General features: G+C 40.5%; 1 protein-coding gene across 2 annotated transcripts; it reads right to left on the bottom strand.

The window, feature by feature from the left end:
• Positions 1-302: 302 nt before the first annotated feature.
• On the bottom strand, positions 303-7,467 carry LOC121759160 (serine/threonine-protein kinase haspin homolog). Of its 2 annotated transcripts, XM_042154666.1 has the most exons (15): positions 6,550-7,459; positions 6,344-6,467; positions 6,182-6,271; positions 4,785-4,872; positions 4,016-4,539; positions 3,179-3,302; positions 2,715-2,824; positions 1,868-1,979; positions 1,645-1,737; positions 1,511-1,572; positions 1,296-1,426; positions 1,145-1,215; positions 1,019-1,071; positions 662-728; positions 303-568 (listed from the first exon to the last, which is right to left on the bottom strand). In XM_042154666.1, the coding sequence occupies exons 1-15, from the start codon at positions 6,563-6,565 to the stop codon at positions 434-436; spliced, it is 1,800 nt and encodes a 599-aa protein (XP_042010600.1). In that variant the 5' UTR covers positions 6,566-7,459; the 3' UTR covers positions 303-433. The 2 variants fall into 2 exon arrangements, with proteins under 2 accessions (XP_042010600.1, XP_042010599.1); XM_042154665.1 differs by having other exon boundaries at positions 6,182-6,467; positions 6,550-7,467.
• Positions 7,468-12,884: the final 5,417 nt, after the last annotated feature.

Here is a 12,884-nt window from a genome sequence, read left to right as displayed (position 1 = left end):
TATTTATTGAAATTTGTGAGCCTTAATATCATTCACTTATTTCAAAATCTAAGGGTGTAGATTTAATCTTAATTTTGGATTATGGTGTTATAAGCATTAGAAGAGGACCCCGCCCAATCACTTTATATGAAAAGATTTTTTTTTTGCGTGCCGGCGTGTTCAAGATATAAAGATCCCCTCCATGTGGTCATCAACTCCCTCCCAATCCAAAAGCATTTAATCTGACTCACCCCAGCATCATCATACACTCCTTTTTTGTAAATACACTCCTTTTTTTGTAACATCTACTAATTTTATACTACTAACAATAACAATTTGATTCCCATAAACATCAGAATCAAAGATTTCCTGCTATTACCTAAACCACTATATTGTTGGTGGCTATAGACTTAAATTGCATAAATCATCAAAATACCTGCAGTTGTAACATGCTTCAGCCGCTGCTTGGTGATTCTTTGATAAATAAATCGCTGAAGAAAGGATCACGCACACACTGCTTAGCTGAATCGTAAGTATTCAAGCGTTTCTTCAGAGATCGTAGTTCCCTCTCATCTTTGGATGTTCTCTCCTGTGAAATTAAAATATGTGTGTCACACCTTAACAAAGTTTAAATAGGTGAGTCTAGATAATGAACTATATTAGTTGCCGATAAAAGACTTACAAAGGATTTCTTCAATAGCAAGATGTCAACCAAGTACTGCAGCCATAACACATTGGTCTTCGGGAAACTGTAGATCGTTACCAAAGAACAAATTCATCTTTGGGCAAAAGATTCTCAAATGAAAAACTGTAGTTTTTCATGCTTGAATAGTAAAATCAGGTCTTCTCACAGTTGCCGAATAGAACTCATGAAACTTTTTAAAAAAAGTTAAATATGTAACAAATTTGAGGATCTCATGACTTGAAGGGTTTAGGGTTGAAGTCCTGACAACACCTTTCAGGTCGAGCTACCAAAATGCATCCATGAGTAATGATTCTGGGTAAATTATAAAGAAAGGGGAATCTGTGACATTTTTACCTTCCTTCCCAACATTCATCCGTCACATCCCTCATCTTCCTATAAGCATCTGCCTGCATTTATTATTATGAATCATTTTATCATTAACTCTGGCCAAAAGCTAATAAGTGTGACTTGGTTTCTTACTTGTTTATCTCCTTTTGTACCCTGGAAAATCACTGGGTCTGATGATAGGTCGAGAAAGAGTATATCTTCACCTGTGGATGCATTATACTTTAGCTGTATTATCTTTGCAAAATGGGTACCATAGTGTTGAAATAAGTAGATAATCTTTTACCTGTATTCATCCTTGAGAGGGTGAAATCAATAATGGATATGACCAATCCAGAAGTTTTTATTAGCAGCTTTTTTCCTTCAAGAATGAATTGCAGAGCAGCAGGCTCTTTACGAGTTAACAGAATGTTACCCCTGTTCAAAATATACACCTTTTAAAAAAAATATCAAGCAACAGAACATAATATGTTGCAAATATTGAAAGTATAACAACTTAACCAGTGCAAATCCCTGTGTTCAAATTCATAAGCAGCCTCTGCCACAGCCAGTGCCAAAGTGACCTGCAATATATAGTTAAAGTCAGGGTAATGCTTAGAAACTAACATTTCACCCAAAAAGACATGAACTCCTACCTGAACTAATAAACTTCGTGCTTCCTCAAAATTAAAAAGCACAAAGCTTTCAAGATCCCGACCACCATGTTGTTGAACAAAAACTACATAGCACTGTAAACAAAATCCTCAGCTGACTTAGAGGAAACAAAATAAAGGCAAACAACAACCTAAACTTTCAAGTATTAATGAAATATTATTATGAACGTGATAAAGCTTATCCAAAATGTCATTGAAGGCATACCTGATCAGATGAAAATTCCTTAGGGTTATCATTTTCTGAATGATTCTTCACATCCCAGTCTTCCCATGCTCTTATTAGATTACAATCGTAACATCCTTGGCAAACCCTCAAACTATGACAACATGAAATAATAAATGCGGTTTAATTCTTCTTAACAAAGTTGTTGATCGAGCCATAAACTAACTGCTAGTGCTTTTTTTAAGATGGGAAGTAACATCCTGTACAGTTAACATTTTCTATGCAAATTGTAATACAAGAAAGATATGCAGAATTTAACTGAAGTCAAAAGGCAGATATATTGATTACAAAAAAAAAGTTTCCCAGCAAGTCAAATGAATTAATACATAAGAAACTGAAGCCATTACATTTCAAGAAAATTATAAATTACATACCAAACACTCTGTAAATTGCATTCAGCATAGAGGCAATGGAACAACAAATATCCAAAACGAAAATATCCTTTCTTTACTACTTCAGACCAGGGGAACCTCATGATATATGTTAGTCAAGTTTTCAGCCTTTATGCCAAATTAATGAGTATCCGTTCAATGTTTATATCTATCAATATATATTTCAGGGTTAATATTCGAATATGATTCAAGTTCTAAAGATATAGCAAGTTTCCTAAACCAAAAGGTAGTTATTCATCATAGATCAAGTAAATACAACATTTTAAGAATAAAGCTAACAGCATGGCCTATAAACAGTAATGCTATTTATGGAAAAAGAAAGCAGTTTTACTCATCCGAGCTTCCCTATTACCAAAGCATAAAATTCCCAGCAAACAAGCATTTGCTTTTAAAAGAGAAAAATAATATATGCCGCTAACAAGAAAAGGAAAGCTTACTCGATGGTCTGTATGAAGGAAGTGCAAGCATTAGATACATCACCCTCAAGTCCTCTAAGGTGATTGAGGGTGCATGAAAGAACAACCTCCTCCAATAGTTCTTCTGCTTTCTGAAGCATGCCAATGTAGTAGGATCAAACACTTGACTTATAAGACATATATATCTTAGACCAAAACGTTGCAATCCTACGATACAATGGGTGTGGGGGGATTATATTACATGTCGCAACACTAGCAAATTTCTGAGCAACAGAGAGCCAGATTAGCAGGAACCTAAAAGCAGCTAGAAGTAGAGACAAGAATTGTCATAGAACAAGTAAAGTAACTTCGATAGTTGTAAATCCCCAGACAAATTGTAGAACATTAGAAAAATGGCCAATAGTTGTAAATCCCCAGACAAATTGACCTATAAAATGTAACTTAATATAATTTCCAGTTTACCTAAAAGTAATGAATAGTTATACCTTCTGAACTTCACCATTGACAAGCGAATCTCCACCAAATGGGACAATTTTACAAACTGTATTGCCAACCTTAAAAGCTTCTCCGTATGTTCCCTCCCCAACCTTGGAGATATTCTCTCTTTCACTAAATCCAAACATTTTATTTCCATGAGTAAGAAACTAAGATACAGATAAAAGTTGTAGCAAGCATTAAGTCACTATTCCTAATGATAATTTGCTGCATCATTTGCAAAAGCAAAGTAATTATGCACTTATGTCAAGCTTTTAAAACTTAGAGTAGGAATCACTCTAAGACCAAGGGGGAAATGACTGGAGTGATCTACAAGATAACCCCCAGCTTGATTTCACAACAGTTTTCGCCCAAGTCAACCATAAGGTAGATTTAGACCAAGCCTTAAAAACAGGATTTTCATCTTAAGATTTCTCCTTGGCTTCCAACTCCTCCAGCATATTGACAATAAAATTTCATAGCGAAATGTACTTTGGATAAACATAAGAGTTTACAGCTGAACATTAATTAACCTAACAGTCCTGTAGACATAAGCATAATCAATGTTACAAAATGAAGTATTTATGTCCTTTTCAAAGGTCTCGGAATCCATATCTATTCAGTGATCTCTGATCAGGATATTACTATTAAATTGGTACAAAAAGGCAGGCCACTTTAGAAAATGATAGCATAAGATTAGCAGATGCACACAAACCTAGAGTCTTGAGAGTCCATCATCAAAATTTGCAGTAATTTGGAAGCAGTAAATCATAAGGATGCTAAATATTTTGAAATTAATACAAACTGAGATAGGAAAGTATATTCAGCAGAGCAGGAAGGGAACAAACCAGTAACTAGTCAACATCTCCGTCAATGTTGAAGGGATTGACTGACCACAAGCAGTCAATAAGGCGGAAAATGAATCCCAGGCATGACTATCAAGTGAAGAAGGCCTTGAAGTCAAAGAGAGTTTGCTAACAGCAACTCCAATATCTTCACATGTGTCCTCAAGCATGCTGGATGAAGGCTTCTCATTCAAGCTTGATCTAAGCTTTTGCTGAGTAGAATCTTTGGTCAACCGAACTCCTAGATATTCCTCTCCTGGAGTCTTTATGGTTGAAGATGAAACATCAGATTCCAATATCTTTGAAAGCGAACCAGAAAATGCATATGTTTGGCTTAATTTCTTGGAGATCAGCCATTTCCGCAATACTGAGGATAGATGGGAGATGACAACTTCCTGAACTTGGGTGCCCATGGTCCAGGTACTAGGTTTCTTTGGTGAGGGGCTTTCTTCTAGCAATTCAAAATCATCGACCTCTTGAAAATAAGCTCGCTCTTTGTCATAATTGGGAAGCTCTATGCATTTCCCCTGTCAAAACAGAGAAAGGAGGGTTGAGAAGGAATCAATAAACAATACAGGTTTTCTTCACACTGATGGCTGTTAGTAACTTAGTTTCATTGCACTCTAGCAGTTGACTGTCCCAATATACAAGTGCATGATACTCTACTACATCACAACATAAAAACCAACTGATGCCGATAATATCATTAAAAAGTATTAACTGAAGGACAAAATTCCTCAACGGAGTAAGTGAAACTGGCAGCCGGACATACTCTAGGGAGTGGTGGTTTAGCATTTCTCCTAGGTTTTCCTTGTTTTGGTTGATCCACACATGCATTGGCAGCAATGCTTGTCCTTCCTCTGTCAAAGGAAACCAACATTTGCCAACTGTTAGCATAGTAAACTTTTTTTCAAACAAATACATAAGATGACTAGACTTTTAATAGCAAGCACTAATATTGATCTTAAAAGTAAATAATAATGTGACAAACAAAGATGGTCTCATAAACCAATATTATAGTGGCACAGTACTCAAGATTGAAGCTAGCAACAAAAGATTGTCTCAAAAGCCAATATTATAGTGGCAAAATACATCAATAACTGATAAAAGGGTCTTTAGCTTTCCCTCTTCTCCAATCTTGCTTTCATGTGAAATATAATGTTACACTTCATTTCTGACATTTATTTTTATCCATTTCATTATTTACTTCTTTGCACTGAATGCTTTGACCTACGCAGTTCATCACCCTTATCTTTATAATGAAGTGACCAACTGTAATCTTAGTGACACTCTTCAAGGAAATTGACACTTAAGCCTTACTATAAAATCAAAAATCTGCTGTTTCTATTGTTCTCTCCTGGTCTAGTAGTTGCCACTTGAAAACCCCATCATGATGGAAAAAAAAGGAGTTAGTCAAGTCACATGTTCAATTCCTGTGTTTAAATAAAAGCATGTTAGTCAAGTCACATGTTCAATTCCTGTGTTTAAATAAAAGCATTTGGCCTTGCCCGATCACAAGGTACTATTAAGTGAAAGTGAAATATAACATTTACTTGTTCATTAAATAATCTAGTTTCTATCTTAACTGTGTTATTAGATTTTAGTGCGTATTACTAGTTTCAATTGCCATACCAAGGAAGATGTGCACTTAGTCAGTTCAATCTGTTTATTAGTTGTAGCTGTTCATTTTATAATTACTCTATCTTCCAGAAATTAGGTACTGAGGAAGATGGATACACATATTTTGGGATTCATGAGGCACAGATGCTTTCACGTTCCACCGCCCTGCATTTCTTCCTAAATTATTTCATACTATAAATTAAAATGCTACTAATGTTTAACTTTGTCCAAACAATGAATAAATTTGCTGACAAACAGTACCATCTGGAATGGGTCTAATCTAACTAGGAACAGTGTGCTTACCAGTTCTAGCTACTTAATGCCCACAACATAAGAGCACAGAGATGAACAGGAAGGCAAAGAAAGAAAAGTCGGATAAAATTGAGCTCATTACCGCATAAGCCCCAAAATATCTTTTCATTGTAGTCAAACGACTCAACTGAATAGGGAATGTTCCTTCAACATATAAAACCAAAAACCATCTCCCAAAAACAATTAGAACTCTCGTATCATCGTATGGAGAAGCAATGGCACAAATATAGAACCAACCTAGTGGAAAGAGACCGATTCCAACTCACGCGCTTCACCGGCAAAATACTCTTACGAGTCCCATCCCTGCTGCTTGAATTCGATTGCCTCCTGCCAACAAAATAATCGACAGAATAAACCCCATAGATAGTCAATTTTTGTATATAGCATACAGAAACGAACCTCGGTAAAACTTTTTGAGGGATAGAATGAGGTTTTTGTCTCCGATAGACGATTGCAGGCTCCGAATCTTCAATTGGTCGCTTACGCTCCTCTTCTTCTGATACTACTTCGGCCCAAAGATCAACTAGCAAGGAAATACGGCGATCAAATTAAAATCAGTGTGAGAAAACTATCTCAGCTCTGTATGTAAATGCAGGTAAGCTCACCTGTTCGTGACGCCATAGTGATGTTGTAATAGTGTGAAATTGGGGGAACGGAACGCCTACACCTGCATTGGCTAATCAGTAGGCATTTTGATCGTTGGGCGGGAAATGTCTTCTCTCCAGTTATTCTGCCTCCAGTTTTATCCGGTTAGAAGTGTATGCTATAGTCCAAATGTTTGCTCCATTTACCGGTGATTTAATAACGCTCTTTGAGTTTTGAAAATTTTGAAATTCCCTCACCTCAAAAACTGTAATTTTAGCCACTTATAAAATGGAGTAATTAAATTTCCTAAATCCTAAATTCATCTATCCAGATATACTACTCCTTCCGTCCCAAGATAGTCGAGTCGTATTCTTTTTATTAAAATTTTATTTTATCTCTTACTTTACTCTCTATTCATCTCTCTTACTTTATTCCATCTTTTATTATACTCTCTCCACTTTAACTTTTGACAAATCAATTTCTTAAATCATGTGCCCAAAAGAAATACATCAACTACCTCATATTCGTCCGCGGTGGGTTTGCGTTAGCCGATCGCTCCTCCGTTGTTGTACTGACGCGATCGGCGTGCGATCAGCTATTGCTATTTTTTTATTTTTTATTTAATTTCAACTCTATATATATGGCTCGTTGCACTTCATTTCATTTGCACCACTTGTATTAACGAGTTTCTTTTTCTCCACTCTCATTTCAACTCTATATCCCGCCACAAGCGAATCACAAACGCTGATGTTCCCCGTTGGAGGTGGGGAAACGCGGCTGGAATGGTCGGGAACGCCGACGGAATGCCCGGGATGGCCGGGATGATGCCCGTAATGGGTATGGGTATGGGTGGATATCCTGGGTACTTCGGGATGTACCCGTGGATGGGGGTGATACACGGAATGGCGGGGATGAATGTCGGGATGGCGGGGATGAGTGTGGGAATGCCCGGTATGAGTGCCGGGATGGGGGGATGTTGCCCTGGATGGCAGGGATGGGCGGGATGATGCCCGGGATGGGGAGTGGCTTAAGAATGGGTATGCAGGGCATGCCTGCCACTGCCGGAGGCAGTAGATCGGAGGTCCTCCAATCGCTTGGGGACAATGTCTATCGGCCCTCTCTGGATTTTTTGACAGGCGGTTCCAGGTTTCTATTCCACCAGAGACTCAGTTCACCGTCATTGAGACTTTCTCATTGGAGGAGATGAGTCTTTCTCCGATCAGGGAATCTCCCACTGAGAGAGAACCGGTGGTAGGGCATCGGGGTGCTTCGGCAGGGAAGTTGAAGAAGAAGGGCAAGGGGTGGCAGGTGCTTCGCAGGCGGGGGACGAGGGGGAGGCCGGTGATGGACGGAGGTCCGCTTGGAGTCCAGAGGAGTGCGTGGTTGTGGCAAAGGCCTGAATCAATATTTGTGAAGATCCCATTCGGTCGAATAATCAGACCATCGACAGGATATGGGCTCGCATCTCCGAGTCCTACGAAACATTTAAGCTGAGGGGTGCGAAGTATCATACGTCTGAGGAGATCTGGAAGCAACGGGAACGGATAAAGGCCGCCGTCTCCAGATTTGTCGGCATCTACGACAACAACACTCGTTCGATGACCAACGACATGACCATGGACGATGTGAAAAGGTTAGCAATTCCCCAAGCCCAGAAAATTCGACCAGTTTAAGTACTAGGATACCTAGTAGAGCTGATAGAATCATCCAAATTCCGTGCTGGAGTTGATGCTGGCTGGCCGAAGCAGACGAGCCTCAATCTCTCCGGCGAGTACAGCAGCAGTGGGGGTTCCCACGACCTCCCCGACGATGCCGAAAAGGCGCCTCCACCGGTTCCCCACCGCCGTCGCCCGGTTAGGCAAAAAAAGGCAATGCGGATGTCTAGGGGAGCCTCAAGCGGGTCCCAGGAGGTCCAATCTGCAACTCCCAGTACCGAGCCTAGTGCCACTCTCACTCACCTCGCGCGTATGCAAGCGCAGAGGAACTTGTTCGAGGCCATACAGGAGTTGAATGCGGCAACGGACTCCAAACACAAGGACTTTCTGGAGAGCCTCATCCATGATATGAGGCGCGATTTGGGGATGACACCCCCCGCCGGGGGTGCCGTTGGGAGAGTTGCTGGGGATTCCGATGCCGTCGGGGATGGCCAAGGGGACTCCGAAGAGTGAGGCGGGTGGCCGCGTGCGATGAAGCTTAGAGATGGTTTTTTTTTAATTGAGACTATGTTTTTTAATTAAATATGTTTGTTTGTTTTTTTAAATAAAATGGTTGCAATTTGTCCATATTCGTGTCAAATTTTTAATTCTGTATTTATGAATTTGTGCATTTGTTTTATTGGCTAGGGCGTCGGCTAGTCCTAGTGCTAGCCTATTACTAGGTTGTGGGATGTCCTAGTGATGTGGCAGGCTGTAGGATGTCCTAGTGACGTAACAGGAGGTGTTTTTGGTTAGTCCTAGTGCTAGGCTATTGGCTAGTCCTGCCTATTGTGGATGCTCTAAGGTATGATGGTATCGCCAAAAACCTTTTTTGAGCACAAAGAACACAACTTGGCCTCATCCTCGTGGGATTGAACTCTCATTGTCATTGTGCTAATAATACCTCGGACAGTTGGAAACATAACACTGATTCGGCCGATTCGTTAGGAATGATGATCTATGGAAAAGATTTGATTTGATAATGCGGATGGATAATGAGGAGATTTGATTTGATATGCGACAGTTGCAAGACCTATCACAATGTCAAAAGGGGCATTGAGTATGATGTCCTAGTGTAGATAGATCTAAGTTGTGAATTTCTTGAAGAAGATAGTCAATTTTTAGTTGGAAACAGATAAATGTTAATGTTGTTTTATTTATACGTACTTTGCACTACTATTTTTAGACTTCGAAGTTCAATCCTTTCATTTAGTCGCTTTATTACTCGAATGGTGAAGACCAGTGGCGAAGCCACATTTGGGGCCAGGGGGCAATAGTCCCCCATCATTTTCTTGTTTACGGATATATTGTATATGCAAACTACAATTAGCATGTGATTCCAGTGTTGCAGTTGGTTGCAGACGACATCATGCGAACCGGGTTTGACTCTTCGCCTTTTTCTTCTTCTATCTATTTATGCATTATTGCTTTCTGTTTTTAGGTATAATTTCTATTTGTTCTATTTTATACCATTAATTATGTTAATTTAAAATCTTTGTCACTTCATAATTGTTTTCTTCCATCATTATACATTATAATGTGGGGATGTGTTATATTGCTGTCTTTTTAAGTTGAATGTATTAAAAATGTCAACACAATATATTGCAATGTCGACAAAATTATGTGTTGACATATTAATGTCATCGTGTTGACATTTTTAATACACTGCGTTAATAAGATATCATAGTTAGAAACATAATGTTAGCAATTGATCACACCGCATTATAATTTGTATATTATGTTTCTCTTTGCTTTCTATTTTTTGAAATATAATTTGTATTTGTTCTTTTTTACACCATTAATTATGTTAATTTAAAATCTTTGTCACTTCATAATTGTTTTCTTCCATCATTATACATAATAAAAATTTTTAAAACTATTTTATTCTATTTGTTGAAATTTATGTTTTTGTTTATATTTTATTTGGTGGACATTTAAACATCATAGTCTATTCATTAAAATTTATATTTTTGTTTATATTTTCTATGGTGGACATTTAAACATTATAAAAAAATTGTTTTCAATCATTATACTTACGTAAATATTGAAAATACTAAGTATTTCGAGCTTCCGACGTCACCTGCATCGAATAAACCCTATAACTATTAACCATGACTTGGGGGGGCCATCATAACATCGATGTTTAACAAAATTCACAGACTTATACATGTGATTGTTGTCTCAGTCTTGGAGGATTTACTGTACTATTGAAGTCGAGAGGATGACAATGCTGCTTCTCCCAGAACGAAGATATATTAAAACGACGTGTAAAATTATGCTTTGAAGTGATTCAATGAAGCTTTTCAACTCTTCGTTCTTGGGTTTTGCCCCCATTTTGTATTATGGATTTGCTACTGAGTCTCGTACTTGCTTTCGTGTATACTTTTTGATTTTTTTTTCACTTTTGATATTCTTGTTAATGATGTGTTAAAAATACTTATTTGGATGAAACACTTAGATGTTTTTTTATTTATTCATGCACAAGTTTGAGGTCTACATAATCTTCCATCTTTTGTTTCGAGGGAAAAATCGGAAACCATAAATCCTTAAATTAGGTAATATGTTTTGCGATTGGAGAAGCCTAATTTTGTTGTTTTTATGCTAGTTTGTTTTTTTTTAATTAAGTGTGCAAAACAAGAATAAAGTATAAACTCCAAAAATAAGTAAATTGCGCATTATTTATTAGAAAGAAGGCGTGTTAATTTTTTTTAGGGAGAAGACACCCAAAACTTAATGATATGGAGTAATTAGAGTATCCACTATAGGGGCGGGGCGGGGGCGGGGGACTATAGGGGCAGCGCGCCGGTCGCCCCCTTCCCGTCGCCGCTCCGCCGATCTATAGTGCGGAGGACGTCCACCCCGAGGCGGACGGCATTTACGGGGCGGAAGGCCCTTCGGAGAAAGTTGTGCGAGGACGCGCCGGCCTATAGTGCGCCGGCGATCGGCGCGCCGATCGCCCTGGTGAAAATTTATTTATTTCCGAAAATTGTAATATAAATACCACTCCTCCATCACCCTTTTCACACACTCTCCATTCATTCACTCTCTAAAAATGCACGGTGGAGACGACGAATCACCCGACACTGACGAATCGGGATATGGCGACTATCCTTCCCAGCCGTCGGGATATGGCGACTATCCTTCCCAGCCGTGGGGTTGGAGTCAAACTTCCCCTCCGTGGGGATCGAGTCCAACTCCTCCTCCATCTCAGCCGTGGAGGTCGAGCCCCACGCCCCAACCTTTTCAGAGGAATTTGAGCCGCTCGGCGTTTGGAGATTACAGACCCAACCTCGACGCGCTTAACCATCCGCGGCCGGAGACCCCTTTGCATTCCAGTCAATCTCATTTAACCGATGCAAATCCAGACGCACTAGAGACGTTGATGGGTCTGCTTAGTCCGAGCGTACCGGACACGCCGGCGGTGGCGGCGGCGGGTGAAAGCAGTGGCAGCGGAAGAGGCGGCAGCCGCGGCGGCAGCAGGGGGTGGACGGGCCGTGCACTACACCAAAGCGGAGTCCCTTGCTGTTCCGCGAGCATGGGATGCCGTCACATCGGACCCCATAGTGGGCACCGATCAGACCGAGGGGAGCTTTTGGAAGCGCGTCCTGTTGGCATACAACGAGTTCAAACCTCGAGGCGCCAGACCGCGTGATGGGGAACAACTTCGCAAAAAATGGTCTTGCGCACAGATGGCCCTGAATTTCGGATAGTGCTCGAGAACAAGATACTCCTCCCACATAGTGAACTTTCGGACATTGACAGCGCCATACAACGAGTTCAAACCTCGAGGCGCCAGACCGCGTGATGGGGAGCAACTTCGCAAAAAATGGTCTAGGATTCTGCATGCCACCAAGCGGTTCGCGAGCATATACGAGAACAACCTGCTCAGTGCTGAGAGTGGCCGAAGCGAAGTCGACGTGAAGGCGCTGTCAATGTCCGAAAGTTCACTATGTGGGAGGAGTATCTTGTTCTCGAGCACTATTCGAAATTCATGGCCATCTGTGCGCAAGAGCGGGCAGGAGCTCCTGGGGCGAAGCGTACTAGACACAACATAGCCGGGGACTACAGCAGCGACAACGGCTCGCAATCATTCGACCTCAACGACGAGCAAACCGAAGAGCCATCCGCTACACACTCTAGGAGCCCACGCCCTCCGGGACAACGACCTCTGTCCGAAGTGCTAGAGTCGCTGGAAGTTCCTCCCGCCTATCGTCTTCCGCGTCTGGATTGCACATCCCGCAGCCCATGGCCCCTAGTCCCCACGAGGTCTTGAGGAAGAACATAGATGTGCAGTTGTTCAAACAACTGTAGGACAACTGTCGTTTCTACGAGACCGCAACCGACCCGGTCATCAAGGGTATATACTGGAAACTCATAGGCGAGATTCAGCGCCGACTAGGCTTGTCTGATGAGGGTTTTACTGGGGCGGCCGGCGGCAGCGGGGGAGGTGGCGGAGAAGAGGAGGAGGAATCCGATTCCGCCACCGAGTAGACGGTGGCGGTTTTTATGTGTATTGTGTTTAAATGTTCGTAGTATAATTTTACCGTTTCCAATACAACGAATATTCAGTCTCAATTATCTCGTTTTCTAATTATTTACATTCCGATAATTTTAATTGATTTAATATAGACGAAAAAAATAAAATGATAAGTGGATAAAAA

The sequence above is a fragment of the Salvia splendens genome, chromosome 12 (assembly GCF_004379255.2).
Source record: "Salvia splendens isolate huo1 chromosome 12, SspV2, whole genome shotgun sequence".
NCBI classification, from domain to species: domain Eukaryota; kingdom Viridiplantae; phylum Streptophyta; class Magnoliopsida; order Lamiales; family Lamiaceae; genus Salvia; species Salvia splendens.
This window is presented reverse-complemented; position numbering and strand designations above follow the sequence as displayed.

Bases quoted from the DNA above. Each gene is read 5' to 3' on its own strand.
- LOC121759160 (XM_042154665.1), bottom strand. The intron at 4,873-6,181 runs GTTGGTTCTATA...TTCCTTTGACAG, and splicing joins AATCGGTCTCTTTCCACTAG to AGGAAGGACAAGCATTGCTG. The intron at 4,540-4,784 runs GTATGTCCGGCT...CTGTTTTGACAG, and splicing joins CTAAACCACCACTCCCTAGA to GGGAAATGCATAGAGCTTCC.